Consider the following 22,674-nt stretch of genomic DNA (forward strand, 5'->3'; position numbering starts at 1 on the left):
ACGTTTGGGCCAAGTTTTAAAAATGGGTAAGGCTGAAAAATGGGATGAGGAACAGCTGGACACTTTTCAGGACAAAAAAAAAAACAAACAAACAGAAAAGACATGGAAAAATGTAGAAGGTGGGGAATAATACAGAGGACAGGGTGATTTACAGGCAGCTTAAACATGGAGACACCACTGATACCTACCTTGTGGTAAGAGATTGCCATATTAAGTAGTCATCAACAGCATTTTTCAAGATTTTATTATGTACCAGGCACTTAGCTAAGCACTTTGTATGCCTTATACAATGTAATCTTCATAATAATTGTGTGAAACAAGTGCTAAGCACGATCTCATTTCACAGATAAGGGAAAAGATAATAAGAAGTGAAATGACCAACAAAGCTGAGTCCCTAATTGAATGGCTTCCCTGACCACAAGGGTGATGTGCATTGCTATCTTTGGGATGCACAGTGTAAAATAGAATAAGGAAGATGGGAAAACCGTTAGCAGGCTGTAGTGTTTTAAAGCCCAAGAAAAAGACATGTAGGTCTGCCTAAAGTTGGTGGCACACTGGGAAAAAAATAGATGGTTTGAACTTTTTTAGATGGCCCCTAGGAAAGCATCAAGTGGGCTCACTTCCTCAGTCTAAATTAAATGTCTTACTGCATCTATCTCAACATGCTCTAGATTTCTTTTGGAGCTCTTATGATTTGTAATTTTGCATTTGAGGATCCTCTATTTAATATCGCTCTCCCTCTCAGGAAAGCCCAAGGTGACAGAGGCTATGCCAAACCCCACACTGTATCCATCTAGAATAAATATTTACTGAATTTAAAAATGTATGGTGGATTAGTAAATATGGAATAAAGAATGATTTCAAGAACAGAGATGGAGTGGATGGGGATGGACTTGTGAGAACAGGGGCAGGAAGAACTTAATAAACTTAAATTTTGAAAAAAAAAAACTATTTCAAAGTATAGAAGCTCAGGGATTGTGCATTGAATCAAACAAGAAACACAGGGAAAAAAAAAAAAACTTCCTAATAAAAAAAGATGCATAATTTTTAAAAAAAATTTAAAGCTATATTCCAGAGTATGTAGCAATAAGCTCAACTATTTATTTTTTAATTCTATCTTTTTATTTTCATATATAAATTGCTTTTGGGGGTAACTTTTAAAACCTAGTTACACTAGTATGTCTATTTTTTTTTCCTTTTTCTATTTAGCTGATGATATTTAATTAAGATTAGCCAGGATTATACCCAGTATAACTGTAACCTTGGATAACCAGAAACCATACAGCTTATCAACCTTGTAATTCTCTTTTTTTCTTTACAAATTTTCAGGAAAGCTCTCTTAACTCTGGGGGGAATAAAAAGTAAAGTTCATTAATGCTCAAAAGAAATTGTCTAAACCTCTGCTCTTTTGTACCTTAAAAAATGGATAGGAGTAACCAAAAAACAATCTTAGTTATATCTCTAGTTGGAGGAGTCTCTCACTTACATCAGAAGAAAATAAACTCCCTTTTAAAAATTCATTAAAAAATTGAAAAAGCATTCTGAATCAATAATCAAATTACAATGTCCAAGGATATGAGATTCTGAATTATGCTACATATGTTGACATAGAAATAATAGCAATAGAATGATTGGCAGAAAATTTAGAGGACTAAGTCTGACTCAAAGATTACTGTCCAGATGTTCTTATCCTCTCTACAAGCAGGAAATTGACCTCTAATAGTTCCAGAATGATAAGTTAGGAAACATTTTTCCATGTTTAGAGAATAGTTCTTTATGGAATTACTGATTTCCTACCTCCACTTTCCTTGTTCATATCTCAAGGTCTGTAATTAACATCCTATAAAATATAAATTTCCCTTTAATTTGTAAAATAAAAATCCAAGCTTTCAACTCAATAAGTATGCCTTAAAAATGACAGGAGGTTGCACAGTTAAATAAAATACTCAAATGGAACTCAAACTAAAGTTATCTTCCTGTCCCTTGCCAACAAATACAGAACCTGTCTATATTCAACTACTCTGAAAAAATTTCCCCAAGGAAAAGAAGTATAATAATCTAAAATTCAAGAAATGTCTCACATAGAAATGAAAAATGATTTCAGTGCTGTGTGGTTAGAGAATTGCCTCTCAGCAATTTATAATGTGCTTAAGACTTAACTGCTTCATAATTTGGTAAACTTCAATAAAAATAATAACAAAAGTGATTATAATACCTGGAATATGAATAGCACATAACAGTAGCTATCAAAACCCCAAAAAGCAACAAAGACCACATTATTTTGTTTCATTCATGCATACGCATTTGAAAAAGAGGCATCCCAAAAGCTTCATATTTATTTTTCTAAAATCATGTTAATTTCTTATTTATTTCAGGCATTACTAGAGACTCAAAATTTACTGCGCACTCAGGTTGCAAATTTTACCTTCAACCTTGGATTTTCAGGGAAGTTTTACCACACAGGTAAGAAGGAGCTTTGTGTTCTCAGGCAGCTACATATAAATAGGAGAGAGGATTTTTAATGTTTTAAAAGTAGGAGAAAGAGAATATTCAGACTGATTATGGGAAAAACTTGGGTGCATTATGAGTAGCCAAATCCAAAATCAATGAGACTTGCTTACTTTGGCAAATAGTGTTGGAGTCAGGGCAAAACAGGAAGAGAAATGACTTAGTCAACTCTGTAAAAGAAACTATAACCATTATTCTAACTATGTCCATGCATCCTGTGAAGCATGGAGACGATGGTGATGAAAATGATGACAATGAGATGATAATGATAATAATAACAATGGACAGTGTTTTAAAATTGTAGGACAACCTAGGGACACATATTTTTAGTATATTTTTTTCTTTGGAAAACATATAGTGGTAAGAGAGGAATTTTAGCTTCAAAGAAATTTAATAGATGTTAAGCGTCATCTTGCTTAATTTATTGTCCCTTCAGGATTTTCCTTAAAAATATTACAATGATTTGGCCAACATGCATTAAAACCATCACACTCAAACTTGTATTTCTTACCACATCTATCCAATCACAGTTTCATTTCTTGTCAGTCTCAGCCTTCGAACAAATCCTCAAAATGTGATTGGTGCTCATGGACTACTCCATGTTCTGCTATTTTTCACCTCTTTACCCATCTTTACCTCCAGAATTTGACTCTTATTTTCTGAATGCAGCATGATAATGGCAGGTACTAGTATGGAGAAAACTATGTGAGTGAAAGTGATTGTCTTAATGGCACAAAATGGTGTCTTAGGGTTTGTATTAGGGCAATGCCTACTATCTGCTACTATTTCTGCATCTTTGGTGAAAGCTAAATGCTTTGTTTAGGGCTTCCCATTGTTGTTACTTCATAGTATTGTAGTAAAAACATTTCACAGTATTCTCTATGCGTGCAATTTATTGACGCATTAAAAATATCCCATGCAAAGGTAGTCTTTAATTATCATAAGTTCAGTTCATTTACCCAAAGAGGTTTTTTAATGTTTACCCAAAGAGGCTCAAGAGGTTTATTAGAATATTGAAGCAGCAGTGTCATATTGGCTTTTCTTTAATGCTTTTTTCCCTCCTGCTTTGAAACATGTAAATCTGTTTAAAGTAATAGAAGGAAAATTGGTATTTAGGCCAGTTGATAAATGAAATCACTGTATATTTTAAAAGGATATCTTGCAGTAAAAGATTTGGGTCATCACATCTGCACAGCCACAGCAATTCTAGCTTACAATTTTGAAAATAGACATGGTTTTATAAACCTTTTTCAAAACCCCCTCAAGAAATGAGTTCAGACCTAAAAATCACTGATTATGAAGTTATAAAGCAGATAACTTTAAAGACTACATCTACTCATGCCGGGGAAAAAATATGGGATTGTTTGGAGTTCACACACAAACAATACTATTTTGTCTTAAATAGCTGTATAAGAAAAGTAAAAGGCATTCTTCCAGCTGAAATATATCTGGATAACTGCCTCAGCTTTTATTTACTTTTCATATTCAAATCTACTAAACCTGTCAGACGTTTGCAGAGTTAATGTTGATAGCAGGTTATAACACTTCCCATTTCTTTTTTATAATCCTGAGCATGTACACACTACACATCCCACTAGGAAATGAACACACTGGTTAATATCACGGAGACAGTTGTTGGAGGAAGAAACCAAACAATAATAAAAAAAAAGATATTTTAATTATATCTCTTAATTGGACCTTATTGACACTTTATGTTGGTACTGACCTAATAAAAATAATGGAAGAAACACTACTCTGTTTTGCTCTGGGATAATGTGCTTTACAGATTCTGCAATATATATATTTGTAAGTTCTGGAAGCTTAATTACCTTCACATAAATATAAAGCTTTATTTGATTGGTTACATTATGTGTAGAATCATTGAAATGCATCCATGACATTTTCCAAGGGTACACTCATGCTATATTAAGTACTTATTTATTTACTTGAGGATATCAAGGTTTCTTCCAGATTGGAGTTAAATGTTGATAGTATTCACTTTCGCTAGGTCATGCCTCTTCCCTATCTAGTCGCTTCCTATATGAAGGTTTAACTATCAGGAGTGTAACAAATCAGAAAAGTTCTTTCCTTATCTATACTCTTGATTGTGGCAGGTAACCATGAGAAGGTGGCCTTGTCACAATCACCGTCTCAGATTCTCCCAGAATGATCTGATTTTCCAATGCATGAAGATGCTGATTGATGAGTTTCATTGTTTTGAAGACACTTAATCACATATGCCTAGTGCAATAAAGATAGATTCTGTATTCCTAGAATGCTTCACTTATTTGTATTTTCCATGTATTCTTTCCTGTTCAGTTTCTCTGTCCTTCACATGCTGAAAACAATGTCGCCCAAAAAGCACATTCCTAAAAGTCATTCATTCATGGGTGCCAAAATGAAATGAAAGAGGAAGGACGTTCTGCTGATTGAAAGTAAAAAAAAAAAATAATAATAATAATAAAAGCATGGAGTTCAGAGTATAATCTTTTAGTCTGGAAATATTTTAAAACATGATTGGAATTGCACAATGAAAGCTCAATTGAAAAATGGAGACATTACAGGATCAAGATGACTTGCAGGGATGGAGAGCTACAAATATTTTCTGTGGGGCAGGATTTCTGGTGACAATCATTACCAGTTTTTGTAATTGACAATAAATTGAATATAACACAAACAATTACCTCGTGTATATTTTCAAACTGGAAAAATATATGTCTTTTCCATGAGAGTTCACTTTTATATAAACAAAACAGAATCTTATAAAAAAAACTAACTTTTAAATATAAAAGTGAAAAAGTGTTACATTCATTCTCTTTTGCTTGCTTTTGTTTTACTTTATAACGTGCTGCTTCAAAGACTAGACATTGGAAACAACCTGCTTTTGTTTAAATCTAGGTTCTGACATTACACTAGCTATGTGAACATAAACAGATTACTTTTCTGTGCCTCAATGTCTGCATCTCCAAAATGGGAATAAAAATATCTCTCATATAGAACAGTACATAGCATGTCATGATATGCAAATATTTTTACTACTAAATATTTTTGTATAAGAATCAAATATTATTTAAAAATAGTGAATTATTCACATGTCTCTGTTTTCCAAATTTGGACTATAGATAGCTTTTAATCAATTTTAATCATCAAACAATTCTTTTTATTTAGTATATTTAAGTTTAATTTATTCTATACTCACCTATATGAAAGTGTGCCAGATTCAATACATGAAGAAAGTTAGAAACCTCTTCTTGCCGTTTCAGAATTACAATATTTCACATATAATAGCAAATATAAGACAAACATTTATACAAAACTGATAAGATTCTGGAATTTTATGTATCTGATTTTAATGTCACAACTGTGCCTTATGGAAACTAATCTACAGCCCAGAACTTGCTAAACTTATTTGGCAGACTAAAAAACTTTTAGAGGCATACTCTTATCATATAACACAGATACTCCAAAAGCAGAAACAAAGAAATGAGTGCATAAATATTTTACTTCTGAATTAAACACTTTTATCTTCTGGGAATCAGGAAAGTAAAATGAGATAAATTTTAAATGAGAATAAAAATTCCATATTTTTAAATTAACAGTGATGTAGATTTGAATCTAATCAGGTTAGAGGTAAAAGGGTCCATTTGAACACAGACACCTGAACAGACTAGCTGCTGCTGCTGCTGCTAAGTCGCTTAAGTCATGTCCAACTCCGTGCGACCCCACAGATGGCAGCCCTGCAGGCTCCCCCGTCCCTGAGATTCTCCAGGCAAGAACACTGGAGTGGGTTGCCATTTCCTTCTCCAATGCATGAGAGTGAAAAGTTAAAGTGAAGTCGTTCAGTCGTGTCTGACTCTTAGCGAGCTTATGGACTGCAGCCTACCAGGCTCCTCTGTCCATGGGATTTTCCAGGCAAGAGTACTGGAGTGGGGTGCCATTGCCTTCTCCAGTGCTAAATAGTCATATATGAACTACAAATTATATTCTCACATGTAATTTAATCATATGTTAGGTATCAAAAAATAAGTATTTACAAATGAGTCAAAAATTTTAATATTTTCATTTAGCTGGATTCAAAAACATTTGAAATTCTTCTTTGATCCCTCAGCATGACTTGATGTCATATTTTTCATTAAGCAATTCTAATGTCATCAGCTTGCCTTATGTGGCTTTGAATTATATGACTTGTATAAAATAAGAGAAAGGCTGATGGGAAATTAATCCATGGAGTGAAAAACAAAGAGGTCTTAAACATCGCTCCTAATATTGTGGGGAGTGCTTACAAATTACCACACTTTCTGGTATAAAAATTACCAAGATTTTGTGATCAGTCATGCATCTGTTTATATCAGTAGTCAGAAAAATTATCTTTAAATTTGAGTAATTTAAAAACACTTTATACTTAAAATCCATCTGAGGAAGTGACAAACTTCTTTACATTTGGATTTCAATATTTGAAATTCTTAATATATTAACAAAACCAATGAATTGTAAGTCCATAATACTAATAATTTTGGCTCAAGTTAACAAAATTAAGAATTTTTTTCTGCTTATCTTATTTATAGAACTTTATCACTTTCAAAACTTCTCTTTATATATAGTAGCAACTATTATAGTAGTAATACTGCCAATTAAACTTGTTGGTCCTTACACCTTTTGAGAATTATGGATTATAAGATATATACCAAGAATAACGCATACATATAAATACACACAAACGTTGACATGCACTTAAGCTGATACATGAAGGTTCTAAAATTCAGTGACTATATACTAATATAGACTGAGGTAAAGTTTTATTTTATTTACCTTCCTGGGGAAGTGGCATGATACAATGCAAGTTAAAAGGATCCAATTTCAGACTTCAAGAATTTGATAATCTAGGTAAGGCAATACTTTTAAGAATGTGTGAAAATATGCAACTTTAGAACACCACAGGCATAAACCAGTAGGTACTATTTTTAAGAAGAAAGCGATCTTAATATTTATGAATCAACAATTCACAATGTTAAGTGCTTTAATAAGTTGATCTCATTGATTCTTCACAAGAGCCCATGAGATAGATTTTTATACTTCCATTTTAAACCAGGAAACTAAGACTCAAACAAATTAACTTACACAAGATCACATAGCCAAGGATACACTTTAACAAATATAGGCTTTAACCCTCTCATGGCACTCCTTCACGATTCATGCTGCCTTTACTACAGGACACTTGAAAAGGAATATTCAAAGAAGACTCTTTTAAAAATTCCTTTAATATTTTTTAAAGTAAACAATATAAAATCATCATAAAACATACTCCAATTTGAAGAAAAAAATTATCCAAATAAATCCACCTCACACTGTAAGCCAGGATTTGTTACTTTGCTTGTTTAGTTAAGTATCCAGAGACCATATAGGAATCAATTATGTTACTGATTGAGAATATTCTAAAATTGAACTGTTATAAAACTGTACAAAAGTTATGATTTCATACCATGAAAATGTCCTTGGATTGCTGCAATATAGCGAATTTCCTTGGAACTAACTTGCTGATGTTGTTTTCCTTCCCTTATTTCCCCTCTTGTATGACAAATGGTTTTTTTCTATGCATTAGGCATTGTTAACAAATTTTCCTAATAGAGGATGAAAAATTAATACTAGTTTTAAATTCTCAATTCAAGTTTATATTGTGTTAATTGATTTGTTGTTTACATTTTATTAAATTATTATATCAAAATGAGAAATATTTATGTTTGTAATGGTAAGTCTAAAATATAAGGACACAAACATATTTGTACAGTAAGATCTCAACTTTTGAAAAAATAAGTAGAAAGAGAGTTAATGAAAAATACAAAAATGCTTCTACTGCTTAGTTCCAAAGATGATTTTTGGTTTTGGTTTTGTTTCTGAGTTTTATATATCATTGTCTATGCTTTCTGCCTGTCTTCAATAAGAATATATTTTATAATAAAAAAAATTTAACAGACATCATCATTTAAATTTAAAATTATTCAGTTCAATATTGGGCTTATATGCAGAAATATTTTTAAGAGTAAAAAGAATAATCATCTTTTACCAGGTTTCCCCTATGCATCCAATAAAGGAGAGGATTAATAGTTGATAACTTTAGAACAAAAATAAAGAGACTAAAACGTGGTCTGTTTTTTGCTGATGTTGTTGTTACCACCATATGCTAACAAATCTAAACAATGCCAGTGATAAAATATCCCTAAAATCTAAATGTAAACAACATCTGCACTTACCCCTTCCCATCCCAACCCCTAGTCCCACTGCCTCTGATATAATTTAGGCTATGGTCATTTCTCTTGTATTAAAACAACACAAAATTGGATTTAGGTATCAGTAGCAAGAAGAATAATCTGACAAACATAACCTTTAAGCTAATACAAATTTTTCACTTAAGCCATTTTTTATATGTTTTACAGGGACTGAAGAGGAGGATGAGGGAGATGACCTTTTGCTTCGGTCTGTGGATGAGTTCTGGTGGTTTCCTCACATGTGGAGCCATATGCAGCCCCACCTCTTCCACAATGAGTCATCTTTAGTTGAGCAGATGATTCTCAACAAGGAATTTGCACTGGTGAGTACATTTTATTGAAGTATTTTTCAAACTATGAATTGTGATATATTAGTGGATTGTAAAATCAGCTTATTGGGTTTAGTCCAATAGAAATAGAACAGAACAGAAAATACAGGAGTGTGCCACAGGTGTTAGGGCTGCTCCAGTGGAGCTACTGATAAGAATCCACCTGCCAATGCAGGAGACACAAGAGATGAAGGTTTGATCCCTGGGTTGGGAAGATCCCCTGAAGGAGGGCATGGCAACTCACTCCAGTATTCTCGTCTGGAGAATCCCATGGACAGAGGAACCTGGCAAGCTACAGTCCATAGGGTTGCAAAGACTTGGACACAACTGAAGCAATTTTGCCACCGTAAGTGTTAAGTGGACATACTGCTTTGTATTATTCTGTTTCAGGCATGTGTGTGTACATGTATATGTACTGGGTCATGATGTGCTATAACATGTATTCAAAAAATTAGGTCATTGTCTGAAAGTTACCATCTCCTGCTTTATGAAAGTATTATACTATGAATAGGGAAAATAGTACTTTCTCCATTGTATTCCTTGCTCTTGCTCAGTTGCTAATTCATGTCCAACTCTTTGTGACTCCATGGACTGCAGCACACCAGGCTTCCCTGTCCTTCACTATCTCCCAGAGTTTGCTCAAACTCATGTTCATTGAGTCAATGATGCCATCCATGGGATTCTCCAGGCAAGAATACTGGAGTAGGTAGTCATTCCCCCTCCAGGGGATCTTCTCAACCCAGGCATTGAACCCACATCTCTTGCGTCTCCTGCATTGGTAGGCAGTATCTTTACAACTGTACCACCTAAGTCAGATTTTTATTGTATTCTAGTACATAATAACTGTCTCCTCAAAAAGTATTTGTTGCAAGGGTGAATAAATCAGTTCAGTTTAGTCACTCAGTCGTGTCTGACCCTTTGAGACCCCATGGACTACAGCACACCAGGCCTCCTTGTCCATCACCAACTCCCAGAGTTTACCCAAATTCATGCCCATTGAGTCAGTGATGCCATCCAGCCATGTCATCCTCTGTCATCTCCTTCTCCTGCTGCCTTCAGTCTTTCCCAGCATCAGGGTCTTTTCAAATGAGTCAGCTCTTCGCATGAGGTGGCCAAAGTACTGGAGTTTCAGCTTCAACATCAGTCCTTCCAATGAACACCCAGGACTGACATGCTTTAGGATGGACTGGTTGGATCTCCTTGCAGTCCAAGGGACACTCAAGAGTCTTCTCCAACACCACAGTTCAAAAGCATCAATTCTTACATACTGCGGTGCTCCCGTGTTGGGTGCATATATATTTATAATTGTTATATCTTCTTCTTGCCGCAATATGTAAGACAAATGCTAACAAGTATGAAAGGAGAAATTAACAACAACACAATAATAGTGGGAGACTTTAATACCCCACTCACACCTATGGATAGATCAACTAAACAGAAAATTAACAAGGAAACACAAACTTTAAACGATACAATAGACCAGTTAGACCTAATTGATATCTATAGGACATTTCATCCCAAAACAATGAATTTCACCTTTTTCTCAAGCGCACATGGAAGCTTCTCCAGGATATCACATCCTGGGCCATAAAGCTAGCCTTGGTAAATTCAAAAAAATAGAAATCATTCCAAGCATCTTTTCTGACCACAATGCAGTAAGATTAGATCTCAATTACAAGAGAAAAACTATTAAACATTCCAACATATGGAGGCTGAACAACACGCTGCTGAATAACCAACAAATCACAGAAGAAATCAAAAAAGAAATCAAAATTTGCATAGAAACGAATGAAAATGAAAACACAACAACCCAAAACCTGTGGGACACTGTAAAAGCAGTCCTAAGGGGAAAGTTCATAGCAATACAGGCACACCTCAAGAAACAAGAAAAAAGTCAAATAAATAACCTAACTCTACACCTAAAGCAACTAGAAAAGGAAGAAATGAAGAACCCCAGGGTTAGTAGAAGGAAAGAAATCTTAAAACTTAGAGCAGAAATAAATGCAAAAGAAACAAAAGAGATCATAGCAAAAATCAACAAAACCAAAAGCTGGTTTTTTGAAAGGATAAATAAAATTGACAAACCATTAGCCAGACTCATCAAGAAACAAAGTGAGAAAAATCAAATCAATAAAATTAGAAATGAAAATGGAGAGATCACAACAGACAACACAGAAATACAAAGGATCATAAGAGAGTACTATCAACAATTATATGCCAATAAAATGGACAACGAGGAAGAAATGGACAAATTCTTAGAAAAGTACAACTTTCCAAAGCTCGATCAGGAAGAAATAGAAAATCTTAACAAACCCATCACAAGCACGGAAATTGAAACTGTAATCAAAAATCTTCCAGCAAACAAAAGCCCAGGTCCAGACGGTTTCACAGCTGAATTCTACCAAAAATTTAGAGAAGAGCTAATACCTATCCTGCTCAAACTCTTCCAGAAAATTGCAGAAGATGGTAAACTTCCAAACTCATTCTATGAGGCCACCATCACCCTAATACCAAAACCTGACAAAGATCCCACAAAAAAAGAAAACTACAGGCCAATATCACTGATGAACATAGATGCAAAAATCCTTAACAAAATTCTAGCAATCAGAATCCAACAACACATTAAAAAGATCATACACCATGACCAAGTGGGCTTTATCCCAGGGATGCAAGGATTCTTCAATATCCACAAATGAATCAATGTAATACACCACATTAACAAATTGAAAAATAAAAACCATATGATTATCTCAATAGATGCAGAGAAAGCCTTTGACAAAATACAACATCCATTTATGATAAAAAAAAACTCTCCAGAAAGCAGGAATAGAAGGAACATACCTCAACATAATAAAAGCTATATATGACAAACCCACAGCAAACATTATCCTCAATGGTGAAAAATTGAAAGCATTTCCTCTAAAGTCAGGAAGAAGACAAGGGTGCCCACTTTCACCATTACTATTCAACATAGTTTTGGAAGTTTTGGCCACAGGCAATCAGAGCAGAAAAAGAAATAAAAGGAATCCAAATTGGAAAAGAAGAAGTAAAGCTCTCACTGTTTGCAGATGACATGATCCTCTACATAGAAAACCCTAAAGACTCCACCAGAAAATTACAAGAACTAATCAATGACTATAGTAAAGTTGCAGGATATAAAATCAACACACAGAAATCCCTTGCATTCCTATACACTAATAATGAGAAAACAGAAAGAGAAATTAAGGAAACAATTCCATTCACCATTGCAATGGAAAGAATAAAATACTTAGGAATATATCTGCCTAAAGAAACTAAAGACCTATATATAGAAAACTATAAAACACTGGTGAAAGAAATCAAAGAGGACACTAATAGATGGAGAAATATACCATGTTCATGGATTGGAAGAATCAATATAGTAAAAATGAGTATACTACCCAAAGCAATCTATAGATTCAATGCAATCCCTATCAAGCTACCAACAGCATTCTTCACAGGGCTAGAACAAATAATTTCACAATTTGTATGGAAATACAAAAAACCTCGAATAGCCAAAGCGATCTTGAGAAAGAAGAATGGAACTGGAGGAATCAACCTACCTGACTCAGGCTCTACTACAAAGCCACAGTTATCAAGGCAGTATGGTACTGGCACAAAGACAGAAATATAGATCAATGGAACAAAATAGAAAGCCCAGAGATAAATCCACGCACATATGGACACCTTATCTTTGACAAAGGAAGCAAGGATATACAATGGATTAAAGACAATCTCTTTAACAAGTGGTGCTGGGAAATCTGGTCAACCACTTGTAAAAGAATGAAACTAGAACACTTTCTAACACCATACACAAAAATAAACTCAAAATGGATTAAAGATCTAAACATAAGACCAGAAACTATAAAACTCCTAGAGGAGAACATAGGCAAAACACTCTCTGACATACATCACAGCAGGATCCTCTATGACCCACCTCCCAGAATATTGGAAATAAAAGCAAAAATAAACAAATGGGACCTAATAAACCTTAAAAGCTTCTGCAGATCAAAGGAAACTATTAGCAAGGTGAAAAGACAGCCTTCAGAATGGGAGAAGATAATAGCAAATGAAGCAACTGACAAACAACTAATCTCGAGAATATACAAGCAACTCCTACAGCTCAACTCCAGAAAAATAAATGACCCAATCAAAAAATGGGCCAAAGAACTAAATAGACATTTCTCCAAAGAAGACATACAGATGGCTAACAAACACATGAAAAGATGCTCAACATCACTCATTATCAGAGAAATGCAAATCAAAACCACTATGAGGTACCATTTCACACCAGTCAGAATGGCTGTGATCCAAATGTCTACAAGTAATAAATGCTGGAGAGGGTGTGGAGAAAAGGGAACCCTCTTGCACTGTTGGTGGGAATGCAAACTAGTACAGCCACTATGGAGAACAGTGTGGAGATTCCTTCAAAAACTGGAAATAGACCTGCCTTATGATCCAGCAATCCCACTGCTGGGCATACACACTGAGGAAACCAGAAGGGAAAGAGACACGTGTACCCCAATGTTCATTGCAGCACTGTTTATAATAACCAGGACATGGAAGCAACCTAGATGTCCATCAGCAGATGAATGGATAAGAAAGCAGTGGTACATATACACAATGGAGTATTACTCAGCCATTAAAAAGAATACATTTGAATCAGTTCTAATGAGGTGGATGAAACTGGAGCCTATTATACAGAGTGAAGTAAGCCAGAAAGAAAAACATGAATACAGTATATTAATGCATATATATGGAATTTAGAAAGATGGTAACAATAACCCTGTGTACAAGACAGCAAAAGAGACACTGATGTATAGAACAGTCTTATGGACTCTGTGAGAGAGGGAGAGAGTGGGAAGATTTGGGAGAATGGCATTGAAACATGTAAAATATCATGCATGAAACGAGTTGCCAGTCCAGGTTCGATGCACGATACTGGATGCTTGGGGCTGGTGCACTGGGACGACCCAGAGGGATGGAATGGGGAGGGAGGAGGGAGGAGGGTTCAGGATGGGGAACACATGTATACCTGTGGTGGATTCATTTTGATACTTGGCAAAACTAATACAATTGTATAAAGTTTAAAAATAAAATTAAATTAAATTAAAAAAAAAAAAAAAAAAAAAAGCATCAATTCTTCGGTGCTCAGCTTTCTTTATAGTCCAACACTCACAACCATACATGACTACTGGAAAAACCATAGCCTTGACTAGACAGACCTTTGTTGGCAAAGTAATGTCTCTGCTTTTGAATATTCTGTCTAGGTTGTTCATAACTTTCCTTCCAAGGAGTAAGCATCTTTTAATTTCATGGCTGCAATCAATCTGCAGAGATTTAGGAGCCCAAAAAGATAAAGTCCACCACTGTTTCCCCATCTATTTGCCATGAAGTGATGGGACCAGATGCCATGATCTTTGTTTTCTGAATGTTGAGCTCTAAGCCAGCCTCTTCACTCTCCTCTTTCACTTTCATCAAGAGGTTCTTTAGTTCTTCTTCACTTTCTGCCATAAGGGTGGTATCATAAGGTTATTGATATTTCTCCCGGCAATCTTGATTCCAGCTGTGCTTCTTCCAGCCCAGCGTTTCTCATGATGTACTGTGCAGATAAGTTAAATAAGACAATATACACCCTTGACGTACTCCTTTTCCTGTTTGGAACCAGTCAGTTCCATGTCCAGTTCTAACTGATGCTTTCTGACCTGCATGCAAATTTCTAAAGAGGCAGGTCAGGCGGTCTGATATTCCCATTGCTTTCAGAATTTTCCACAGTTTATTGTGATCCACACAGTCAAAGTCTTTGGAATAGTCAATAAAGCAGAAACAGGTGTTTTTCTGTAACTCTCTTGCTTTTTCAATGAATAAATAGATAAATTGATTCCCTAGAACAATGACTCTAGACCAGTGATTTTCAAACCAAGCATGTATCTTTTTCACTTAGAAGACTTTTTAAAACACATATGCTGGGGTTTCTGGTTCAGTAGATTGTCAAATAGGCCTGAGAATTTGCATTTCTGACAAATTTACAGAGGATGCCTTTGCTGTTGGAACTGCACTTTGAGAACCATTGCCCTGGACTAGGAGTTGGGCTACTATGGCCAACGAGCCAAATTTGGCCTGTTATTTGCTTTATATTGTTCTTGAGCTAAGATAATTTTGTTTGGGTTTTTTGAATTTATGTTTTAAAATGAAAAACAGAGACAATAATATTCTGTGACATAAAAATTACATACAATTCATGTTTCAATGTCCATAAATAAGGTGTTATTGGAATAGCACCACACTCTTCTCTTTATGCATTGTCTGCGGCTGCTTCTCCATTGCAATGGGAGAGTTGGGTAGCTGCAAAACGGATTGGATGTCCTACAAAGTCCACCTCAAATAATTACTATCTGGACCTTTACTGAGAAAGTTTGCCCACCCCGGTGCTAGATAGGAAGTAAATCATCTATCCTTTTAACAATCTACTGAAAGAAATCTTTTCCCCAGAAAAACACTCAGAGGCATATTCTCACATCTTCACACAGTGTGGTAGATGGTCACAAGGGTTATGTGAGTCCCCCAAAGGCCTCCATCTTAAGGTGGTTTTTTTTTTAATAAATAGTGTATTTGCACTGTGTAATTGCTGATAGATATCATTTTTCTAAGGTCAAATTGGGAGGCACAAACCCAAGGCCTTATAAGTACTAAAATATTTTATAACATTATGCCTAATTATTATGTTAGTAGATCACCCTTCTTTCCATCTCTAAATCCCAAGACTTATGTCAGATCTGCACGTAGGATCTCACTAGTCATTGTGGGAGCATAAAAAGCAGTTAAGATCATGGACTCAAGACTGTGTTTGAATCCTGGCTTTCCATCAATGGCTGTTTGAACTTGAACCAAAATTACTTAGCCTCTGTGTCTCAGTTTCCCCATCTGTAAAAATGAGAATAATCATGACAACCACCTCATAGGACCACTTTGTGGATATGTAGAATGTACTTAGCATACAATCAGCATTCAATGGTTATTAATCAATTATGATCTTTCTAAATCCAGACTATTATGTGGTTATATCTTACTTAAAAAAAAAATATTGTTCAAAATATGGCTTTACAAAAGTTTGATCCTCACTTGCTTTTGGGGAATGTCTAAAAAATTTTGTGCTGCTTCATAACATTGGAAAATTAAGTAAATATTCCTTTTTCAAAAAATAAACTTACCTTGAGTAAGCATGCTGAATTTTCTCAGAGCAGTTACCTTGAAAATAAACTGTATTTATCATTTGGCTTGAGCCTCCCCCCACCTCATTTTCTCTCTGAAACCTTGCTTTTTAGGCATGTAGATTATATTTCATAATGGTTGATTTCACCTGTTTGTGTAAAATTTTTTAAAGCCATGCTGAGAGCACTGGGACAGACTCAGATGTAATTGCTTTGTAATGAAATGTTGAAAGCTATTTAGAGTCCATTCAGCACACTTATATTTGTTTAGTCAGTGTGCTTAGAAACTAGACTGAAACCTATCAGTATATTTTATAAGAAAAAAATCTTATTATAGTTTGCATAATCAAAATATAATAACTAAAGTGAAGTCTGTTAAACACACATACTGAAATGATATTGTTCTTTTCCTTCTGATGTTGAGCTCCATAAAACGAATCAGGATTCTTCTCGGGGTGACATTAGAACCCCAGCTTTATGTCATCCTGTACACATAAGATGACAATATGTGTGTTGTCCAGAGAGTCAGGAAGCATATTTCTTTCTTATTGAATTATTATCTTTCTATATCCAGATGACACTTCAAAACCCTCCACAGTATTAAGATGGGATAGGATAGTGAAAAGCATTATATTGGCAGGCTACATTTTACCCTTGACTGTTAGTAACATGTTCTAATACAGCTGGCACCTCATTTAATGTCTTCATGCCTCTGTTTCCTCCCCTGAAATAGAAATGATTCCCTTTTTCACTCTCTAAACTATAGAGCTTTTAGATAATTAATTTATATCAACTCATCTGCCAGCCTAAAGCACAGGACCAGATAATCCACTGATCAATTCCAATTCTAAAATTCTGTGATTGTTGATATTGGTCCACAGATTTGAAATGAACATCTTGAAATACTCATCTAGCTACAATCGAAGCAATTATGGAAAGGGATTTTCAAACTAAAAGACCAATTTATATTGAAAAACATCCAAAGTGTTTAAATCTCTTTTTTATTCCATCCTGACGTTACTCCCTATTCCTTGGTTTGACCTTGGCTGACAGAGGTGTGCTGTGCTTTTATCAGTGAAAAGCACAACTGTTCTCACAATATTTACAAAAATGATTCACCTAACATATTAATAGCTTCATATTGATATTTAAAAAATTGTTAAACAATCAAACAAAATGGTTCATTTGTAGATTTTCTCTGAATTGTTTCTGGATAGAGTTTGTGTTGCAATATGTCTAAAAATCAGGAGAAAAACGTATTGCAAGACTGTTTCTTTACTATTTGATTGTGTAAGAAGAATTATTATTACTGTAAAGCACCATCATTTCTTAATTCACACACACTTAAGTCTGCAGTGTGAATGTTTGTGTGTGGGGGCAATGACGTATGTCTATGTTGAATCCATGACTACATGTGTACATAGTGTGTGTTTGTGTGTGCATTTATATATATATGCATGTTTAATCCATGAACATATATGCCATGTGAATGTGTTATAGAAGATATTAGTCTATTGATTAGCACAGGCAACCCAAATATGGTCATTGTAACGAGTAAGGCAGTAGGGTGGGAGAAATAATTTTGACTCTTCTTTTTTTTTTTCTTTTTACTAAATCATACATTTTGCTGTCACCAGACAGAAATGCAGATAGAAATAACACTTTGAAGATGACAGCAAAAAATTAAGGCTAAAGAGAACAAGAATATTCAGCTAATCTGCTTGATGCAAAAGTTACCAAAAAATCATTCCTGACTTAACCCATATCTCCTTTTCAAAGGAGAGAGAGAATACCTGTAGCATAATCCTGAATTATTTATTTCATTCCACAATAGATTTGTGGGGGAAAAGTAAGAAATGGTGGTTTGTTGTTGGAAGTTATATATATATATATATTCATTAAAATTTCCAAATGAGAGGAGCTTTTTAATTCACTAACAGTAGCAGACCGAAAATATCCTGAAGGGAAAAAAGAACACTTTTCCTCTTCAATGGTGACTTTTCAAAAATGCTGTTTTCTTTTTGACATTTTATCAAACAGTCTGAAACCTTATTCATAAGTAAATAAGTAAAAGATTCTAGAAATAAAGGCACAGGTTTTTTAATCTGCTTTTAAAACACTACATGTATTTCTGAACTCTATATAACTTGTTTTCATAAGACACAATATTCCTGATATGAAAAATTCTGACACTAAAATAGTTCTCATAAAAAATCTAAATTCAGCAAAGAGCGAATGTGAACAATTAGTAAGTGTCGCAGTGACCTGCACATAAAATCAGCTATGTAGAAATTTCAATTAAAAAATAAAAGGTATGTGATAGTGGAATTAATGGCACAATGAAATAAAACAGAGACAGTGCTGCCTTTCATTAGCTGCTAAACCTGTGTGTTTACTAAATTATGCAGTATATAACCTTATGCTAAGTCACTTCAGTCCTGACTCTGCAACCCTATGGACTGTAGCCCATCAGGCTTCTCTGTCCTTGGGATGCTCCAGGCAAGAATAATGGAGTGGGATGCCATGCCCTCCTCCAGGAGGCCTTTCCAACTCAGGGATCGACCCAGGGTCTCTTAGGTCTCCTGCATTAGAAGGCGGGTTCTTTACCGCTAGTGCCACCCGGGAATCCCCAGTGCTGTATAGCAAATAACAGATGTCAAAAAACTCTGATAATTACAACCAGTAGGGTATTTCACAAGCAGGAAATGTAGAGAAGGTAATAATATTTAATCAAAAGTAAAACTGTGAACAAACATTGATTTGATAAAAGTTTTGGGGTTTTTATTGTGGTTGTGTTTAGTTGCTAAGCTATGCCTGAGCCTTTTGTGATCCCTTGTGGACTGAAGCATGCCAGGTTGCTCTGTCCATGGGCTTTTCCAGGCAAGAATACTGGAGTGGGTTGCCTTTTCTTCTCCAGGGGATCTTCCTGACCCAGGGATCGACCCTGCATCTCCTGCAATGGCAGGAAGGTTCTTTCCATTGAGCCAACCAAGGAAAGTTTACTTTACAAGTAAAGTAAACAAGTAAACTTTACAAGTAAAGTTTACAAGCCAACCTGATGAAAGTTTACTATGGAGCAAATAGTATATTTTGTAGGTTCAGTGATGTATAAGGCAGTCTGTATACCCAGCAGAGTAGACACATGAGTATGGATTTAGATGAAATATAAAGAAGCAAAGCATCTAGGCATAGGAAAGTTTGAAATATTTTCAGCAATTGCATGACTTCTTGAGGGATCCTGCAGAATACATACCCATGTAGTACAAATATCCAAGTGAAATACTTCTAGTTACTAATGTAATTGGGTATATTTGTTATCTTTGGCTTCACAACAAATTAGTCAAAAACTTAACAATTTAAAACAATACACACTGATACCAAACAGTTTATGTGGGTCAGAAATTTAAATATGATTTAACAAGATCCTACAGTTTAGGATCTCTCAAGAGATTTCAACCAAAGTGCCAGCTGGGGCAGCAGTCATTTCGAAGCCCGACTAGAAGGTGGACCAGCTCTGAAGCTCACTCACGTGGTTTTTGTTAAGACTTAGGGCCTCGTGGGCTTTCAGGCTGTGGACCTGAGTATCTCAGTTGCTGCCTGGTTCCGTGCTCAGTTCCTCACTATAAGGGCTCCTCTAGAGGGAACTCACAACAAGCAGTTGTTTGGTTATTTGGGTTCTTTGAATTTCCATAAGAATTGTAGGATCACCTTATCAATCTCTGCACAATGACCAGCTGGAATTTCAATAAGGGTAGCATCCATGGCTTTCATGGATCAATTTGGGAAATACTCTCATCTTAGCAATATTAACTGTTCGAACAGGCTGTTTTTCCATTTACTTAGGTGGTCTTTAATTTCTTTCAACAATATTTTATATTTTCAGAGCATATGTTTTACACCTCTTTTATTAAAAATATTTCTACTTCTTGTATTCTTTTTAATGCTATTGTAAATAGACTTTTTATTAATTTCATTTCACGTTGTTCATTTTTATGTGTAGAAGTACAATTGTTTTTTGTATATGGATATTGTAACCTTCAAATTTGCTGCACTCGCTTGTTAGTTCAAGAGGTTTTTAAAATGGATTCCTCTAGAGAGCCTATATGCAAGCTCATGTCATATATAAGTAAAGATAGTTTTACTTCTTCTCTAATCTGGATACAGTTTATTTTATTTTATTGTCTAATTTTCCTGACTAGAACTTGCAATACAATTTTGAATAGAAATGGTAAGAGCAGATATCCTTGTCTTATTCCTGATTTAGGAGGAGAAATCCAGTCCTTCACCATTAATCATGATGCTAGTTGTGGACTTTTGAAGATACCCATTATCAAACTGAAGTGTCTATCTATTCCTACTCAGCTGAGTATTTTTATCATAAAAGGCTCTTGGATTTGTCACATTTTTTTATGTCTATTCAGTTTATTGTGTGTTTTTTTCCCTTTTTTATTGTGATTCTATATTACATTAATAGATTTTTAGATTTTTAAACCAATGTTACATGCTTGTGATAAATTTCAGTTGGCCAGAGTGCATGCTTGACCTATGTTGTCGAATTTAACTGCTTAGTATTTTGTTGAAGATTTTGCATCTATATTCTTAAGGATATTCTTCAGTAGCTTTCTTTTATTACAAAATCTTTGTCTGGTTTTGGTGTTAAGGCAATACCCATATACATTGATGCACTTAACGGTGTGCCACATCTCTCTCAGATTTTATTCAATTTTAATTATTTGTTTCCTCTCTGTTCTTCAGATTGCATAATCTCAATCAATGTATCTTTCTTTAAGTTTCGGCATCTTTCCTGTGCCAGCTCTTCTGTTGAAACCCTTTAATAAACTTTTTATTTTAGTAATTGTACTTTTCAATTCCAGAATTTCCACTTGATTCCTTTTTATAATTTATATCTTTTTATTGATATGCTCTATTGAATGAATCGTTGTCATCTCACACTTCTTTACATGTGTAAGTATGACTTGTTTCAGTTCTTAGAATGCATTTGAAATCATTGTCTGCTATGTCTGGCATCTGAGCCCTTTGACAGCAGTTTGCATTGCTTCCTTTACTTTGCTATCTATGGGTCACACTTTCCAGTTTCTTTGCATATCTTGTAATTTTCTGCTTAACACTAGACATTTGCTTTGGTGACTCTGATTTTGACCCCAAGGTTCTACTCTTCCTACAAATCACCACTGACCTCATTCCCTCTAGGCTCTGGGGTTCTGGAATTTGGAGGAGCTTTCCCTACCTCCCATTCTCTACACCACATACACATGCTTAAGAACAAACTAGAAAGGCATGGGTCAAAGAATATTTTAGTGACTTCATCTTTTGTTAATTCAAAAGTTATCCTTGCCGGTACTGAAAAGAAGTTGAGGAGAGAGAAGAAAAGTCTTGCCTTTGTCTCTTCTGCCTAAAGGTAAATTGTCTATGTTCTAGTCTTATCTTCCACTTCCCCTTTTCCTTGGTCCTTAAGGATGAGACCACTTTTATTTGACTGCTTTTATCATACAGTTCAATCTGTGTAATCCACTATCCTAATTCTCCATACCAAAGCTACCATCCCACTTTTAAATTTAAGCCTTGTGATAGAAATGAGGCTATAATTGTTGATAATTTCCCCTGATAAGCTAGAATTTCTAGACTAGGTTTCCAAATTAAAACCCACTCTATTTTTGGAAATAATTTTTTGTAATGGTATTTAATCCTAAAGCAGGCAAAATGCATATATTTTTAAGTTTGGAAAAAGCATTAAATAAGGAAATCAAATATTAATGGCATTTCCTTGGAAGACAGAACAAATGTTTAGTAAATGGAATATTTGTATAATCTTGAATATAGTTATTTAATTATACTTATTGGAAACCTGTAATGAGCAAAATAGTGTCAGACAGAAGAAAATACTAAAAATCACAGTGGGAAGTTTATAGAACACCAGCCAGCAAGCTTGAGGCTCATTATATGAGCAATTTAAATGATTTTGTTACTGAATATAGAACATTTATTTATTGATGGCATTTTCCAGCTGTTTAAAAGTATTTCCATATCTATGTGGTCAGTAGAGATATCCTTTCATCGTTATGCCTATATATTGTTTTTGCTTTTTATATTATATATGCATATATTTCTCATATATTGTTCAGAAGTATCATTCACTCCATCACCATATTCCTTTCCTGTGACAGTACTGCCTGTCACAATCCACAGTCCTTTGTGCCTTCCTGTTAATACTCTTGTGTTTTATTTACAATAAAAGTGAATAAAACTTTGTGTGAAAAAATTGCACACCTATAGATTCAACCTCTAATATATACTGTATCAAGATGGAATATTGTGTTACAGTGA

The 22,674-nt window shown here is 34.7% G+C and overlaps 1 protein-coding gene across 1 annotated transcript in view; it reads left to right on the forward strand.

Moving 5' to 3' along the window:
* Window positions 1-2,312: 2,312 nt before the first annotated feature.
* Window positions 2,313-22,674, forward strand: part of LOC112586229 (bifunctional heparan sulfate N-deacetylase/N-sulfotransferase 4) — a 160,202-nt gene continuing 139,840 nt past the window's right edge. Inside the window, exons 1-2 of the mRNA XM_025290270.3 lie at window positions 2,313-2,463; window positions 8,940-9,094. Of these exons, the coding sequence (XP_025146055.2) occupies window positions 2,352-2,463; window positions 8,940-9,094 (267 nt within the window). The 5' untranslated portion in view covers window positions 2,313-2,351. The remainder of the gene's footprint in view (window positions 2,464-8,939; window positions 9,095-22,674) is intronic.

Source organism: Bubalus bubalis, chromosome 7 (assembly GCF_019923935.1).
Source record: "Bubalus bubalis isolate 160015118507 breed Murrah chromosome 7, NDDB_SH_1, whole genome shotgun sequence".
Taxonomy (NCBI): domain Eukaryota; kingdom Metazoa; phylum Chordata; class Mammalia; order Artiodactyla; family Bovidae; genus Bubalus; species Bubalus bubalis.